The sequence below is a fragment of the Vicugna pacos genome, chromosome 16 (genome assembly GCF_048564905.1).
Source record: "Vicugna pacos chromosome 16, VicPac4, whole genome shotgun sequence".
In the NCBI taxonomy this organism is placed as follows: domain Eukaryota; kingdom Metazoa; phylum Chordata; class Mammalia; order Artiodactyla; family Camelidae; genus Vicugna; species Vicugna pacos.
Genome location: NC_133002.1, coordinates 16,971,574 through 16,988,401, shown reverse-complemented (window position 1 = coordinate 16,988,401; position 16,828 = coordinate 16,971,574). Strand labels below are relative to the sequence as shown.

General features: G+C 59.4%; 1 protein-coding gene across 6 annotated transcripts; it reads right to left on the bottom strand.

The window, feature by feature from the left end:
- Positions 1 to 4,751: 4,751 nt before the first annotated feature.
- ALDH3A1 (aldehyde dehydrogenase 3 family member A1) lies at positions 4,752 to 13,440 on the bottom strand. Of its 6 annotated transcripts, none has more exons than XM_072938483.1 (11): positions 13,336 to 13,440; positions 10,626 to 10,789; positions 9,030 to 9,261; positions 8,479 to 8,564; positions 8,056 to 8,264; positions 7,279 to 7,396; positions 6,641 to 6,782; positions 5,895 to 6,061; positions 5,547 to 5,646; positions 5,026 to 5,156; positions 4,752 to 4,946 (listed from the first exon to the last, which is right to left on the bottom strand). In XM_072938483.1, the coding sequence occupies exons 2-11, from the start codon at positions 10,782 to 10,784 to the stop codon at positions 4,932 to 4,934; spliced, it is 1,359 nt and encodes a 452-aa protein (XP_072794584.1). In that variant the 5' UTR covers positions 10,785 to 10,789; positions 13,336 to 13,440; the 3' UTR covers positions 4,752 to 4,931. The 6 variants fall into 6 exon arrangements, with proteins under 6 accessions (XP_072794584.1, XP_015103112.2, XP_072794587.1 ...); XM_015247626.3 differs by lacking the exon at positions 13,336 to 13,440 and adding an exon at positions 13,094 to 13,148; XM_072938486.1 differs by lacking the exon at positions 13,336 to 13,440 and adding an exon at positions 11,539 to 11,887.
- Positions 13,441 to 16,828: the final 3,388 nt, after the last annotated feature.

Here is a 16,828-nt window from a genome sequence, read left to right as displayed (position 1 = left end):
GACACCTGTACCCTCACCAACGTCCATGTGGTCGGTCCAGGCCAGGCAAGGTGACTCCAGAGACGTGCTGGGAAATGGGAGAGTCAGAAAGGGCCGTCCTGATGTTGGCCGGAGGGTAACACTGGCCCCGGAAGAGGCAGAGCTGGGGACAGCCCACCCCAGCACCCGCCCTCCCTCTGGAGTGGGAGACGGTGCATTTCCCCGCTGCTCAACCTTGAGTGGCATCCGAGTGGTGGGGTACAGAGTCTGAGATGCTGCGGGGAGGGAGGCGGGTGGGAAGCGGGGAGGAGGGACGGAAGTCACTGCATGCCCAGGGTAGCTCTCAGGGGCCGGTGACAAGGGGAGCCGGACCTACCTTCCCTCAGCCAGCTCCTCACCTGGTCCTCTCTGAATGCCGGCAGGGTCCCCGTCTTCTGTGTGGCACCCCTTTGCCAGGGACTTTCCTCGTCTGCTTATTCATGTGTTTATTGTCTCTCCATCCACGTGGCAGACAGTGCCTGTCCAGGAACGATGTTCCTCATCTTCCTGCTGGGCAGGGAGGCGAGAGTGGGTGTGGACCACGGGATGTGACTGGTGGTGACCTGTGTGCGCCCCTCTGCATCCTCCTCCCCTGCTTCAGGGGACCACCACGCCTGAGATGATGGGGGCTTCGTTAGTCGGGGGCTGACAGAGCCCCCGTCACGTGAACTGCAGATGCCCCGAGACTAGCGTGTTACTGTAGCGCCACCCAGTCTCTCCTGAGACACCCCAATCAAACGCGGCTCCTTCTGGCTCTTGCTTTTTAATGGAGGAACGAGGAGGTTGAACCCAGGACCTCATGCACGCTAAGCACGCGCTCTGCCCCTGAGCTGTCCCCTCACCCCGAATGCAGCTCCTTGAAAGCACAGACCTTATCTGTTTCTTCCACCACTGCCCCCAGCACGCGGGACAGTCCATTTGATAAATATTTGTTGAATGAACGCATGAGTGGAAGAAACCTTCCCTTGTTTTATAACAACAACGAAAGAAGAGACCGTGACCACAACAGACTGCTCGTTTTTCGTCTGAGAATCTAAACAGGCGAGAAAGCAAACAATGGAACCAAAGCTGATTGCTAAGGTTTGGCTCCTGGGCCGTGAGTCAGAAGTCACAGGCGCAGACTGTGCCTCCGCCCAGCGTGATGGGGACTGTGACGAGACGAGACGTCCGGAACAGCACCTGCCCTTGCTCGTTTGGGACAATAGCAATGTTTATGTTTGGAAAGTTTGAATCAGTTGTGCAAATATTTTTTGTTGGGGCGAGACCAAGGGTTTTGTTTTCTTTTTCCATTGTTTTCTTTTGAGTTTCAAGCTAGTTTGGAAATAGGATTAGTCCAGAACAGGCCACGTTTGGGACCTCATGAATAAATCAGGTTATGTTGTTAAGTGTTGTAATAATGGTACTAAATGGGGAGGAAAGGAGGAGGGAGACAGACAGTGGTGATTTGGGAGATTTTTCGCATAGGCGCTAATCTTCCTCCTGGACCAACACCAGTCAGGTCTCTGGAAACCATCTCCTCTTCAAGCTGAGTATTTCTGCCCTCTCAACATGCCCTCAGGCAAGGGTTTTGAGGAGACACTCAAAATGTCACACCAGGAATTAACACAATGTTACAAATCAGTTATACTTCAACTGAAGAAAAAAAAAAGAAGCCTGCAGGATTCAAAAGAGGGGCCACCTGCCCCCACTTTCTCAAACCAAAGGAAAAAAAAAGTCGGGCAGGCAACACCTCTGCGGTGTTGGGAAGGAGCAGAGGTTCCAGGGACGCCTGTGGCCGGCACGGCGATTCCGGGCGGCGGTGCGCCCCGAGCCTCAGTCTCCTCGTCTGTAAACGGGCGCACAGGGCTGTTGAGGGGTGCGTGGAGGAGAGAGGGCTGGGTCCAGCCAAGGCTCCCTCCCTCCTGGCATGTCTGTCTGGCCGGGCGGCGGCTCCGCCGCGGGGGCGCAGGGGCGGCGCTGGAGCGGGACGCCGTCTTTGTGGTGCTGCGGGTGGACACCGGGCTGCCCCGCCGCCGCCGGCTCAGGTGAGCTCGCAGTCACCCAGAAGCGGGTAACTCCAGGCGAGACCATGGCAGGAAGAGGGGGATCTGGCCCAACACAGCACCAACAAGGAGGCCATTTACTTACATCCCCTGAAGCAGTAGTTGAGCACCTACTACGTGCCCAGCGGACACAGTGGCTACAACAGACAAGGTCAGGGCTCGTGTCCCCCTGGGAGACTGGGGCAGACGGAGAGACAAATCAGCGAGGTGAAGACGGAAGCCAGCAGCCGTGGGAGGCAGCAGAGCAGGGCAGGCGATGAGGGGGAGGTCAGAGCTGAGGGGCGCCACAGGAGGAGCCGGCCCGGGAGACACTGGGAGACAGAGGGCCCCAGCCCCAAGGAAGGGCACGGCTCGCAGGGGCCACGTGTGCGGACCGGGAGTCTGGCGTGGGCGGCGGGCGGGGAGAAGGCAGGGCAGGGTCCTAAATGGGCCGCCGGCGCCGCTGCACGGGTGAGTCCGCCACGCACAGCCCGTTCTCACCCGACCTGGGACTCAGCCACCTGCGGCAGCTAAGGGGCTTGATCTAGAGATGAAACAAACTTCTACTGTCAGTCCGGGAGGTGGTCCTGCACCTGGGACCAGGCACGGCAGCCCCCTCCCCACGGAGAGGGGGGCGCCCCTCACGGCTGGCCCCCAGGGTCCCTGGGGAGGATTCTGAGCGCGTAAAGCTGGGGAAGCCTTGCCTGGCCTCTAGAAAGACTCACCCACGTACCAAAGAAGACGGACACAGAGCACGCAGTGACACGTTTTCTAAAGTAGCTGCTTTAAAAAAGGGAGGGGAGAGGAGAGGGTGTAGCTCAGTGACAGGGCATGTGCCTAGTGTGCACGAGGTCCTGGGTTCCATCCCCAGTCCCTCCACTAAATAAGTAAATAAATAAATACATAAATAAATCTAATTACCTCCCCCTCTAAAAAAATTTTTTAAAAAAAGGGAGGGGAGGGGACCCCTTTATTTCCAACGGGGTGGGTGGGTGGGTGGGGTGGAGCCTCTTGCTTTTAATCACTTGTCCTTGAAGTGGGGTGTCTGCGTTTTGTTTTAGGAATGTCGTCTGGGTGTTCAGGGAAGAGTGTACTTGCTGGTGCTTCGACCAGGGCAGGGATGGGGACAAGGCGGATCTGGACACGGGGGTGGTGGCAGCTACAGGCCCTCCCAGGGGGGCTTGCTGAAGGAAAGAGGGGAGTCGAGGATGCCTCCTGGTTTTGGTGAGCGAGTCTCCGGAGGGTGAAGCCACCTTGGAAAGGGATCGCTTCGAGGGGAAAATCAGGGGTTCTGCTTTGGGCTGCGTTCAGTTTCTGTGGAGAGGCCGAGTTCATGTGTCAAGTCAGCAGTTGGACGTCAAGGAGGCAGGGACCTGTCGCCTAGAGATTTCTTTAAAAGTTTGAAAATGAACCTGTTTGAAATTCACGTCTAGTTGGCCTCAGGGGACACTTCAGCTCAAGTGACGGAAAAAGCCACCCTGGAGGAAGGACCACATAGTTCAGGGTCCCTGGTTGCACGATCTTGTTTTTGCAGAGTGATGGGTCCACGGAGCAGAACAAACTGGAAAGCAAGTGGGAAAAAGGTAGCCAGTGGAAAGAGGACAAGGCGCACCAGCGGAGACAGATGAAAGGACCCCGCTGGCCGGGGGGCCCCAGAGAGAGAGTTCTTACATCAGGCCGCCTGGGCTCACATCTGCCCCTCTCAAGCGTCTTTCCCTTTTTTCCTTTTTTTGTTCAGGAAAGCAGCTTTCACTCTGCCTCTTTGTCTCTGCTGTGAATTCCTTCACGGCCAGAAGACAAGAACCCACTCTTTGGGGTTCTCCCCCTTTTAGGGGGCTTCTCTGCCCCCTAACAAATGCGTGAGTCAGGAGCTCAGGGATGGGGCCACAGAGGCTTCCACTGGGAGGAGAAGGAACTGGGGATGCAGAGGAACGGAAGCTTGGGGTCCCAGGAGCCCAGAGATGAGGGGTGGTGCTGGAAGGAGGGGTGGCTGACGCCGAGATGGGCCCGCCCACACAGGGTCTGCACCCAGACGAAAGCGGGTCCAGCAATGGGGCTCACCCAGAGGGCGAGGAGAGGAGGAGTGGTCTCTCGCTGGGAGGGAGGGAGGGAAATGAGGCAGAGGTGGCAGGTCTTTAGAAGATTTTGATTTTATCCAATTCGTTGGATATTTGCAAAATAAGTAACGGGCACATGGTGGACATCCTGTGACACAGAACCTTTCACTCTCGACCTGGCCCCCTCCCCTCCCCCTCCTAGAGGGGAGGAAGCACAGGTTAACAGCTTAAGGGCTTTGGGGGCTGCCCTTTGGCTCTGGGGGATGGGGTTAAGTAAGATGTGAGATAGACTAGGACCGGTCCAGCACAGAAGGGACTGAGGATGGAGGAGGGGCGGTCATGGGGATGAAGGTCTGGAGCAGGTGGGGCTGGGGGAAGCGACATGGGGGGGGCGGGGAGGGTCCTGAGGCCGGGGCTGGCGCGCCTGGGCCGGCAGCCTGGGGGCTGGCCGTGCTCTCACAGTGAAGTCTCCCGCGAGCACCCTCCCGAATGGAGCTGATGTCCCCAAGCCTAGGGGCTCTGGAGGCTAAGTGAGCCTTCGGGGAGATCTTTACTGCTGGTCCGCTGATAGGGGGCGCGGTTTGGGGGACAGAGGGCTAGGAGCGGAGGGGAGTGGGGTGCAGGGCTGCAGAAGACACACACATTCCTTTGCTGCTTGGAAGCTTTTATTGGTCTCTATGTCTAGCTCAGGGGTGGGGCTCCGGGAGGCTAGGCCCCAGCCATGGGAGCAGGGGCTGCACTGATGCACACAGAGCAAGGAGGGGGTACCCAGGAGCGAGCATTCGAGGGCTGGTGTGCGGGCGAGGGTGCAGTTCGGCAAGGCCACGGCAGAGTTTCAGTGACGGGGCATCTGCGAGGGGACACGAGGGGCAGTGAGGCCTTTGCCCTGCGGGCCCGGCAGCTCCCAGGAGCCCCAGCCCGCCTCTCACCTTGGCCGGGCTCGGTGGGTATCTGGCTTTGAGGGACTCCTCGTTCAGCAGAGGCCTCACCAGGCAGGAGCGGCGGTGGGAGAAGGTCTTGAAGCTCTCCCATCCGCGGTAGGACCCCATGCCACTGCTCCCTGCGGGAGGAGCCGGCTCAGGCCCGGGGGCCTCGAGACCCCAGACCTGCCTGGCAACACCCTGCACCCCTTCTCCAATCCCAGGGGTGTCTGCCGGGGCAGCCATGCCCGGAATGACAGAGGAAGTTTTGTCCCAGCTCTGCCACTAGATGGCTCGTGACCTCTGCCCTCTGGCCTCTCTCACGGCCTCCGTGAAGCAGGCCCCATGCCCCAGGTGAGCTTAGGGAACCCTCTGGGGTCTCAAAGTTACATGTGGATGAGGGACGTGCCAGTCGGGAGAGGGTGGGGGAGTCTGAGGCCCAAGGCTGCTCTGGCCCCTCCTCAATTCCCGGCCCAGGGGTCGGGGCACCTGCTGGGGGCAGCAGGTAGTGAGCTCAGCCCCAGACTCACCCACGCCCCCGTAGGGCAGAGAGTGCACGGTGCTGTGGACCATGATGTCGTTGGCTGTCACCCCACCACTGGATGTCTCTGCGATCATCTTCTTAATCACCTGCAACGGCCCGTGGCCCACCTCAGTCTCCGGCCCCAGGACAGCCCAGCCCCTCCCCACCCTGCCTGGGGCATCCTGGGTCCTCAAGGACCGCAGAGCCCTGGCCTCCGTCTGCTCCCCTGAGCCCCAGTCTGGGTGTTCTGCTCCCCCTGAGAATCAAGAACTTTGTGGGAAACGGCCACAGCAGCAGGCCCCACCCCAGTGCAGTCCTGTTTGCCTCAGGCCCCTGGAGGGGCCACCGGGCCCACCTTGTCGTTCAGGGAGAACACGTAGAGGGCCAGGGCCTTCTCGCGCTGGTTGATGAACTGGATGGCCTCCTCCAGGCCGCGCACACACACGATGGGCATTATGGGCCCGAAGACCTCCTCCTGCATCACCTGGGACTGCGGGTCCACATCCATGAGGATGGTGGGGGCTGAGGCGGGAAGAACCGGGTCAGCCAGCCCCGAGACCCCACCCGCTGGCACGTCCAGGCATCTGCTTTCTCCTCCAGCTCCTTCACAGCGCAGCCAGGGGCAGGCATGAGGCCCTCTCGCCTGGGCTCCATCTTGGCAGATCATGAGGGGAGCCCAGGGTCCACACTTCAGGGGCAGGCACTCGCCCCGCCAGACCCCGAGCCCTGCTGCATGGAGCTCTTCAGCCTCCTGGCAAACTGGGGGCCAAGCGGGCCCCGTCTGCTGACCCCCAAGCCCAGGCTGGGGCTCCTCCAGCCCGGCACCCCTGGGCTCCCGTGGTCTCCGCCGCTTCATCCCCTGCGGATGCTGCAGGGGTGTGGCGGAAGAGAAGCCCCTCTATGGGCCTGCTGGGGAGAGGGGCTTCCAGGCTGGGGAGGGGCTTCCCAGACCCCGCCCACCAGGAGCCCGGGGCCAACCCAGCGGCCACGGTGAAGGTGCTTCACAGCCACCACAGGGCCTGTCTGCTCATCAAGCCCCCGTACTCACTCTGCCACCAGCTCATGGGGAGCCGGGCGGCCCCCGAGGGCCAGCGCACGCACCTATGTACCGCGTGGCCGCATCCCCGGCGCCTCCGTGGGCGACCTTCTGGCCCTCCATCAGGCCCATGATCCTCTGGAAGTGCTGGCAGTTAATGATTCTCCCGTAGTCGCGGGACTTCTTGGCGTCCTCCCCATAGAACTCCTGCGGAGGAGAGACACGGGCTCCAGGTACGGACGGGGCCCCTCGTCATGGCCAAGGCTGCGAGGCAGCCCCGCGACCCCCACCTGCCGACCCTGGGGCGCCCGCGGGCACCGCCCGGCCGAGCGGCGGACAGCGTCACAGCGACAGCGAGACCCGTGGGGGTCGCCACACGTCTGGGCACCCCTCCACCTCCGGGCACATGGAGGCTGCGAGACAGCCTTGTCTGAAAGGAACACGCGCGCGACCATCTGGACGCTGTGTACGGGACAAACAAGAGGGCAAACGGGGGGCACAGCAAGTTAGCTGCGACCGTCTTTAGGTGGTGGGGTTCTGGATGGAGCTTTTTCTCTTCTTTCTGATTTTTAATCTTTTCCCAATTATCCACAGTGAGGGTGGATTACTTTTACAATCAGAAAAAAAAAAATCCAGTATTTTCTGAAGTCCGCACCCACCTCACTGCCCTACAGCCTCATTCAGCCCAGGGGCCAACACTTACTTTCAGGGACTTTTTGAGCTTCTCCACGATTTGGTTCTGGATGGAGGGGTCACAGAGGATGTAGTCGGGGCCCACGCAGGTCTGGCCGCTGTTCATGAATTTCCCCCAGGCGATGCGTCTGTGGAGAGCCCAGATGAGGCTGCACTCCGGGAGACGCCTGGGAAGCGCTCGGTTAGCCCAGGGTCAAGGCATAAGGGGCCGGCGCTGGAGACACCGGGGCTGAGCTTTCCCCCGGGAGCAGGGGTCCCCTGAGCGCCCACTGGTTTCTTGACTCGGTGCTGAGCAGACCACAACCCTGGACACAAGCGGCCTTCGTACCCTTCTTTTCGCACCCTTGAGCCCTGTACCACCGAGTGTCACTGTGCTCGGGGGTCCTCGCCCCCTAGAAGGCCACGTACGCACGTGGGATGTGAAGGCGTACAGAAAGTGGGGGAGGGTACAGCTCAGCGGCAGAGCGCATGCTTAGCATGCGTGAGGTCCTGGGTTCAATCCCCAGGCCCTCTGTTAAAAACATAAAGAAATGAAACTTATTCCCTTACCCCCCCCCACCAAAAAAAAAACCCTGCAGAAAAGAAAGTGGACAGAGCCTGGCTAGACCGTTTCCCTGCAGGAAGCCTCTCCTGTGCCCCTTTGTGAATGTGGGCCCCCCTCCCCAGGGCCTGCCCAGGACTGCAGTGCCCCGAGGGCAGGAGATGTCAGTCACTCGTGAGCCGCGGTCCCCCGGGCTGGGAGGCAGCCTGCACAGCCACTTGCTGCAGACGGGCTGAGCCCCCTCACCTGCAGGCAATGTCCAGGTCACAGTCCTTGTCCACGTAGCAGGGGTTCTTCCCCCCGAGCCCCAGCGTGACAGGGGTCAGGTGCTTGGCCGCGGCCACCATGACGATCTTCCCCACCGCAGTGCTCCCGGTGCACAGGATGTGGTCGAACCTCTCCTTGAGCACCTCTGTGGTCTCGGGGATGCCCCCGCAGATGACCGCGTACAGATCCTTCCACGCGAGGACAGAAGTGAGGCTCAGAGAGGGCCATGGCCCCTCCTCCCCACCACCCGGACAGCTGCCACCCAGTGGACCCCCTCTGCTGGCCTGGGGGCTGCGTTCACACCAACAGGAGAGGCCTGCTGTCCTCATCCCTGGCTGCAAGAATCCACTGCTTCTCACCTGGCCCCAGCCGGCTCTCCCTGTGCCCTGCACCGCATCTCACCTTGTCCAGGTACTGCGGGATGACGGCGGCCAGCAGGCTCGCCGTGTTCTCACTCAGCTCCGAGGGCTTGATGAGCACCGCGTTCCCTGCCAAGCACACAGGGTCAGGGCTCCTCCAGAGGACACCCCAGTGCTCTGCCCGCCCAGTGACCAAGCCTGGGGCCTCCCTCCATCTCCCATGTCCTTGGAGGGGTGGACAGAAGAGCCACCGTTGCTGAGATGGGCGGGGAAGAGGGGAGAAGACGGGGCGGAGGAAGAGCTCGGGGCTGGTGGGAGCGCAGAGCTGCCCCGCCTGGTAAGGAAGCCCTGCTACATCTTAGCTGAGAGCAACCCAGCCCTAGACACACAGGCAGGCTGCGTGGACATGTGAGCTCGGCTGGGCCTCAGGCACCTGGCTAAACACTTCGGTCCTTGCAGCCTGCTGTGAAAGACAGACCCCCTAAACCTGACCCCAGGCCCTGTCTTCTCCCAGGCCTGAGCCCCTGACCCCCAGCCTGCAGTGGGGCACGGTGATCCCTCGTGCTCCCTGCTCCGGAACAGCGCCCACGGTACCTGCAGCAATGGCGCCCACCATGGGCTGGATGGTGAGGCTGAAGGGGTAGTTCCAGGCGCCGATAACAAGCACCACGCCCAGGGGCTCCGAGTGGATGTAGGGCTCATCCTGCTGGGTCTGGGGCGTCTTCTCCACGGGCTCGTCTGCAGCCCACTCAGGGAGCTTCTGGATCACATAGTCAATCTCCTCCAGGACGTACACAATCTCCTCGTAGTAGGCGTTCCACTCGTTCTAGGGCAAGAGGGTTCCCTGTGACTTGCTGGCCCCCAGTGAGGGACGCGCAGCCAGGGCTCCGAGCAGAGTCACCAGGGCTGGCGGTGGATCCTGGCTCGCTGCTTCCTAGCTTTGTGACCCTGAATGAGCTTCCAACCCTCGGTCACCCGATCTGTGAAATAGGAGCATGATCTGTACTGCAAAGATCGTCAGCGCTCTGGGAGGGCACACTGGACAGAGCCGTTCACCTTGGGCTCCCTAGTCCAGGGGGCTGGGCCAGGGAAGGTACTTGGGGGGAAGAGCTGAGGATGAACCTTTGGGGGGTGGGTCTGCAGTGGCCCCTTTCTACCAGTGCTGGATGCCCAGGCAGGTTGGGTATGTCGAGTTCAAGGTGCCAGAGCAGGTCTCAGACCCAGGCAGTGATGTGAGGGTCATTAGTGAGTGAGGGGAACAGAGGATGTCTGGGAAGGCTTATAGATTAAAATGAGACTTGAACCCAGGAAAGATCCCTAAGAGGACCACCCTGAAGAAGTGGGTACAGGAAAGAGGCCAGCAAAGAGAGTCAGAAGAAAACGCAGGAGACCCTCGGCAAGAAGTGGGAGGGCCCGGGCAGCGGCGGGGAGGAAGCCAGTGAGCCGGGGTGGGGGTGCAGGGAGAGAGGTGCAGACAATGGAATAAGCAGCTCTTCCGTGAACTTTGGCTGCAAAGAGGAAGACAAAAGTTGTGAGGTCAACAGTGGGGTTTCTTGCCTTTCTGTTTTAAGATGAGAAATCTTGAGAGATTTAAAAACCAGAAACAAACAAACAAAAAAAAACAGCAAAGTGCCAGGAAACAGTAGGGGGTGGGCTCCAGCCCCTCTGTTCCTCTCCCAGGCCAGACAGAAGGGCGAACGCTGTTCCAGGCGACTTGGGGGCAGTGAGGGGAAGGGGCTGAGAATTTGGAAGGGTCACATTTTGCTCCGGGAGCGGGAGCGGGAGCGGGATGGATGTGGAGGGAGGGGGGACACCCTGCAGAGCAGCACCAGCTGTTCCCTGGTGTGGAGGACCTGGTAGCTGTGTGGGGGGCTGAAGAAGGGGGACCAGAAGCTCAGGATGTCATGTTGGCAGGAGATGGCTGAAGCCGTGGCCCCCTGCTCGGGGCTGAGCGGAGGAGAGAGTGAACCCAGGAGCGCGGATGCGGACCGCGGAAAGGGGTCGAGGGCTCTGCGCTAGGGCGCCACGCGGCACAAGGAGAGGCCAGTGCGCCCAGCTCAGTGGCTGCGCTTTCCCCTCCACAGAAGGGTCCCGAGGTGCGCAGTGTGTGGGGGACTAAGGGGTTCTAGGTAAAGAGCGCCGCGCGGAGCCCCAGGCGCGCAACAGATGCCCCGCGCGCCCTCACCATACCTTGTGGAGGTCGGCGGTCAGCGCGCCCACGAGGTCCTTCTCGCGCTCGCGGATCATGCGCCGCAGCCCCTCCAGCTGCTGGATGCGGAACTGCAGCGGGCGAGCCTTGCCCGAGTTGAAGGCGGCTCTGGCCCGCTGCACGACCTCGCTGATGCTCATGGTGCCTGGGGACAGAGAGCTCGTTGGAGCGGGGAGGAGGATGCACGCTGCCCACCGGCCCCTGAGACCTGGGGGCCCGCGGGCAGCACCCACCCTCAGTGCTCTCCGCGGTGACGATTTCATAGGAAGAGGAAGATGTCTCCAGGAGCACCGAGCAACGGCATTGTTTTGCCTTCTCAGCTCCCTAACCCTGTTGTCCGGACTCCAGCCGCCGGGACACCCCCGAGCAGACAACAGACGCCCTAAGTATGTCTACAGCCCCTGATGGTGGGCTCCTGGCAGCGTGCCGGGGCAGGCCCCGGCGTCACTCAGCGGCCCTTCCCACCTCCACCTGCAAAGCTGGGATGCTCGCAGGCAAGCACTGCAGGCTCTCTGCACAGCCAGCCAGGCCACCCGCCAGGCCCCCGTGGTGCTCCACACCCATGCCAAATAAAGGAAAGCTGGCGTCAGAATGAATACCTGTGCCCACTTTCTGGCTAAGCCGTCACTCCCCCGAGCACTGGTTGCTTCCCAGACAGAATTGGGCTTGGTTTTTGAACCAGTGTGTGCCTGTGACAACTGAGACACAGGGTGACTCACAGCCTCAGCTTCCCGCCTGCAGGTGCAGAGGGGATTCCTGCTGCCCAAACAAGAAAGCAGGCTGGCAGAGTGGGATGGCTCTGCTGAGGGCCTTTGGCCACATCGAGCAAAAGCCTTTAAAGCGTATTTCTCTGTGCCGTTGTAGGCCCACCTGCAAGAGCTTATGGACACTAACGCGTTCCTAAACATTCATGAATAAGAAAGTTGGTCAAGTTCGCGTGTAACAGCGGTGCTGGGAACGTCTTAAAGGGCCGGCAGCAGGAACAATCTCAGTGCGTCAGCTGCACGGTGATGGCGACCGGACAGTAGCTGGGAGAGAGACGGGGCAGGTGTTTCAGCACCTTTACAAGTTCTTTCTGTGCCAGGTGTGTCCTGGGCACGAGGGATAAGAAAGAAGACAGGTTACAGGACAAGAGACACACTAGGCGTTCAGTGTGTCCGCTCACGCAGGAGACCCGAGGGGTGGCCGCAGCCTGGTGACCGTTGGTGGGTGTGGAGTGCTTGGCTTCTCTGCAATAAGCTTGCATTTTAAAAAAAGTTAACTTTTTGAATATGTTATACATGCTTTTGGTAGAAAATATAAAAGATACAAGAGGGACACAGGAAAAGTAAGTGTCCCTCCTCCCTTCTCCCCCAGAAATCCCCACAGTCCTCCAGAGATTTCCACCCACTTTCAGACAAGGCATAACCTCTGATGTCAGGAAAAAACCACAGTGAGGTTATTTCCATTTTGCGAAAAAATTGAACATACCATATAGATACTATGTATGTAAATATATGTATATGTGGTATATACAATATATGGTATATGTGCACAAAGAATATATGTGGTTTACATAACTTTTTGCAAAATGGAAACAGCCATTAATACACATGTGTATATGTGTGTGTGTGTGTGTAGATAATCCTGCCTGAATTCCAGCAGGTGTCTCTGATCTCTTCCATTGCCTCCCCTCTCCACGGTGCTGACCCCCGGCCACCCCCACCTTGATGATGTCCTGTACAGAGAGGAGGGGCCCTGCAGGCATCCAGGGCGCCCCAAGCCTGGGCTGCAGCGACTCCCTCCTGAAGTCTGACGGGAAGTGGGAGGGAGCCCTCTGGGACCTCTTGGCCCACTGCTGACGGTGACCCCAGCCACACAGCCCCGCAGGAGGTGCCGCTCCCCTCCCCCACCTGTGTGAGCAAAGCGAGGCTGGGGCACCGAGGCCAGGCGGCCCAGAGGGCGGAGCCAGGTGTGAGTGGGACCGGGAGGGCTGGCAGTCAGCTCAGCGCTCAGAGCCTCCACTGTGGGCACTGTTACTGACAGTATCACTTCACGGTCACTGCAAAGATTAATGGAGCTGCAGAGCATCTTACGCCGCACCTGACACCCCAGAAGCAGCTGGACTTCCTCTCCCAGGACCAGTCCCCCTCCACATCCCTGCGTCCTGCCTGCCACACCTGTGCCCCCCGACGTCCCCAGGGGTGGGTCCCCCTCCATCATCCCCTCTGAGCCTCACAATCCTTGCTCTGTAGGGGTGCCCATGAAGAAGGAACTGTTACCAGTCCATTTTACAGATGCAGAAAGCGAGGCCAGCAGACATTCAGTGCTCTGTCTTTGGTCTCACAGTTAGCAGGCAGCAAAGTCAGGTTTTGAACCTGCTTCTGTCTCTGTCTGCCAATCTAGATTTTAGCTACAGGGGTCTGCTGCCTCCACATGAGTGAATCAGTGATCAGGGCTTCTCACCCACCGTGTCCCCTCGGTCCCCCTGCTCCGAGGATCCCTGGGGCCTCCACCTCCTGGGGCTGGGGGTGGCAGAGCTGCCAGGCCCAGGGTGAGCTTCAGACCCTCTGGGCACCCAGCCCCGGAGTCTCAGGAGAAGATGCTTGCCTCCCGGGATGGGAGGACCAGCCACGGAGGTGGACCTGCTTCTAGTCAGGCTGCCTCTCCACAGTCCCACCTGCGGGGAAAGAAGAATGGGGAGAGGATTACCTTTGACACAGGCTCTCCTCGCGGCTGGAGCTCCCGGAATGGGTATCAGCCTAGGGGGCACACATTTAAGGCCCTTCTCCCCGCCCACCGGGCCCTGGGAGCCCTTGCCCAGGAAGTTTGCGTCACAAGAAGGGACCAGCACTCAACCGTGGGTGTAGCAGTTCGGCCCTCCCCTCCCCTCCGCTCGGGGCCGGGCCTTGGGCTGTCTGCTTCTGTTCTCTTCTGAAATGCAAGAATGCGTCTGTGGAGGCTTGGGTGGGGCTCAGATCCAGCCTTCCGAAGGAACCCATGTGTTTGCCCTGGGCGTGGGGGCTACTGATCCCCTCAGCCTCACGTGGACTTTCCAAATTTCCAAAGGGCCGTTGCCAGAGGCTTCCTCCTGACCTCCCTGGTTACATAAGGGCAGTGCGAGTGAGTGTGCACACAGCTCTGTGCCCCAAAAAGGCCCAGTCCCCTCACGTCCGGGGCACCCTGTGCACACATGCCAGGGCCCCATCGAGGCAAGAGCTCCAAGCCTGGGGAACCGTGGGTTGGGGGCTTTCTACATGAGGCCTCACTGATACATGAGTCTCCCTCGTGTTGAACAGCAGAGAAGAGGGCCACGAATCAGTACTGACTGCCAGGAACCTCCCTGTCGTGATTGCCCAGGGAACCAGAGATGCTCGGGCAAAAGGACCCTGGGGATGGAGGCAGGTGTGGAAAACCTATCTGGCCACTTCTCACACCTCCCGTGACACCACGGACTCTGGGTGCCCTCCCCCACCAGCCGCACTGGGGGTCCGCCCACCCCTAGTCCTCTGAGTTGCAGAGACGCGAGAGGCTGCAGGCTTGCATCCTGGAGGAGTCTGCGGAAGGAGCAAGAGGGAGCTTCCCCAAAGATGCTGCGAAGGTGACCGTCCCCCCGACCCCGACCTTCCCTCTGTGCTGGTCTCCCGGAACGAAGGGCTGCAGCAAAGTGCAAGTCACGGTGAGTTGGGCATCTCTGCCTGGCCCGGACCCCGCCTAGAGCCCCCAGCCTGCTGGAGGGAGACGGCCGGGCAGGCGGAGGGCAGGCCTGGGCCCGCTGCCCGGGCTCCTGCCCCTCGGAGTGTGGGAAGCCGCACCCCGATTACTGACAAACGCATCGTGTGCACCCCATCACACACGGAGTCTGTTTACCTTCGAACGGCAAGGATCCTTGTGTTTTATTTCCGCACAATGCACACACAGAGACAACTCTGCCAACTTGCATGAGTGTGATGCCTGTTTTTCAGACCAGTCTTTCACACTTACCCGGCCTGCCTCTCCCCTACCCCAGCACCCCGTAAAACTCCAGTGTGCATTCCGTGTTTTCCCCAGCATTTGTAAAATATCCAATAAAGCTGAAATGTCCACGACATTTCATGGACACCTGTTGGAGGTGGCTGTTTTCAAAACAGGGTCTCCTCAAGCACCGTCCCGCACCTTCTGCTGCAGCTCAGGGCGGGGGCACAGCGCCCCTGACCAGGCAGCAGGGGGCAGGGGCCACTCCGTCCACCCCCTGGCTGTTTAGTATTCATATCAACAACGTGTGATGTGTGTGGGGCCATCCTGTCTCTGGTCCATGGGAAGCCACCTTGCTTCTGGTTTTTTACTGATGCTCCCGAAGCTTCCTTGAACCCACTGGTGCCTTTAGGTCTTTGTAATAGACTCCCAGGGGCGTTTGCTCTTCTGACCTGGTACGTGTCACCTGACAGCTTCCTGCAGAGGTGGTCCTCGGGGCCGCAGCCGGTCAGGGCCGGGCTGCTGCCACCTCTCGGCTGTTTCCTGGACCCCCGGGCTGGCCGGGACACCCTCGCCCCAGCGCTGTCCCCTGGCGGCTTGGGCTCTGCCGTGTTTGCCACATCCCGGTGTAAGAGCTGTGCTGCTGGGTCACTGGCGGTTTCCTCCATCTGCCCCTTGTCCGTGCACTGGAGCAGTGGCTTCTTTCACTGTATGCAAGTTTCTGTAAAGCCAACTAGAACTCTTCCGTTCCCATGTGGATGAGGTGGGTCCTCCCCAGTCCTCCTTGGTTCATCTAATCTCCGAATTTCCTTATAAGATTTGTACTATTTTATTAACTCTGAGCCCATCAAGACACTATTTTAGTCTCTGGATGTGAGTTCATTTAATCTTCACAACCGCCTGGGAGGGGGGAGCTACTGTCCATTTTATAAATGAGGAGATAGAAGCACAGAGAGGCTAAGTAACGGGCCTAAGGTCACAGAGCCGGTTAGCGGCAGAGCCAGGGCTCACCCAGCACCTCCCGCCGTGGCTCCCCTGGAGGCCCACACCCTTCCATCTCCTCCAGTCCCTCCAGGCTTTCAGACGTTGGCCATCGTGTTGAGTACAGCTTCCTCAGAATGCTTCCATCTCCCTGGCTCCGCACACACGTCTCCGGTCTGAATCCAGCCTGAAGTGTCCGTGTCCCGTTCCTCCTTCATAAGGGAAGTGCCAGCCAGGGTGGGCTCAGGCCCTCCAGTCTGCTGGCGTTTGCAGGGACCAAGCCACACGCACCCTCTGACAGAAGCCGGGATGTGGTTTTCTGGCTGCTTCATTTCTGTTCTTGTCTTTCATCGACTCCACCTTCCTACTTTCTCTTGGTACTTGGACTGAGTAAGTAGGTCCTCTGATTTTCATCTTCCGACTTCAAGACTGAAGGCCTTTGAGTCTTTTATTTTCCACTGAATGTGGTTTTGCTGTGTCCCTGGGGCTTTGGGAATGAAGCAGCCTTATTTGTGCTGCTCTCCAATTGTTTTTATTAAAATTTTTTTTTCTTTTGAGGGGGGAGATAATTGGGTTTATTTATTTGTTAACGGAGGTGCTGGGGACTGAACCCAGGACCTCGTGGGTGCCACTGAGCTGCACCCTCCCCCTCCAGTTGTTTCTAGTTTAACCCCTTCTTGACGTCCCCTCGAATCTAAGTGTTCCCTAGAAGTGCTTCCTCTCCAAGCAGCTGGTCCTGCGGTCACCACACGTGTCTTGACTGCCAGCTTTGTCAGACTGCGGTTAAAGTCACCTTCCTCTTCTTGTCTGTACTATTGCGCAGGTTTTCTTTGTGGTCAGATCATTTCCCTAGCTCCAGGGACGCAGGAGTGAGGTGTTTTCTGTTTATAGCTGTAAGAATCACCGCCCGTTAAATCAAAGGCACTGATCACACGTCAGTGCCATTCCTTTTTATTTCCTTGGTCCAACTCTGGGATGTGTGTTAAAATCTCACTGTAAGCGTGTCTCTGTCCAGCCCCCCTGACAGGCCAGCACCTCCACTTCGTGTATTTAACCACACTTCTCTTTGCTCGTGCAGGTTTACGACCGATCTTACCGTTTTTGCCTGTCTCCTTCGCGCTGCCTGTTTCAGCCCTAAAGGCTGGCTTCCCCGATGTTCACGTGGCCGGCCCAGCCTTAGCTGTGTGTGCCGCTGTCTGTGCACCCGATTACCTCCCGCCCTGGTCATCCCGCTGCTTCACGGGCACCTCCTGGAAACCACACAGAGGTC

What these genes read in the sequence shown, in the direction of transcription:
- ALDH3A1 (XM_072938483.1), bottom strand. Translation starts at nt 10,784, where the DNA reads ATGAGCATCAGCGAGGTCGTGCAGCGGGCCAGAGCCGCCTTCAACTCG. An exon ending in TCCCGCAGTACCTGGACAAG is followed by an intron (nt 8,265 to 8,478) that starts GTGAGATGCGGT and finishes CTCGCGTGGAAG; the next exon opens with GATCTGTACGCGGTCATCTG. An exon ending in TGTTCTCCCTGAACGACAAG is followed by an intron (nt 5,647 to 5,894) that starts GTGGGCCCGGTG and finishes GGGCCGTTGCAG; the next exon opens with GTGATTAAGAAGATGATCGC.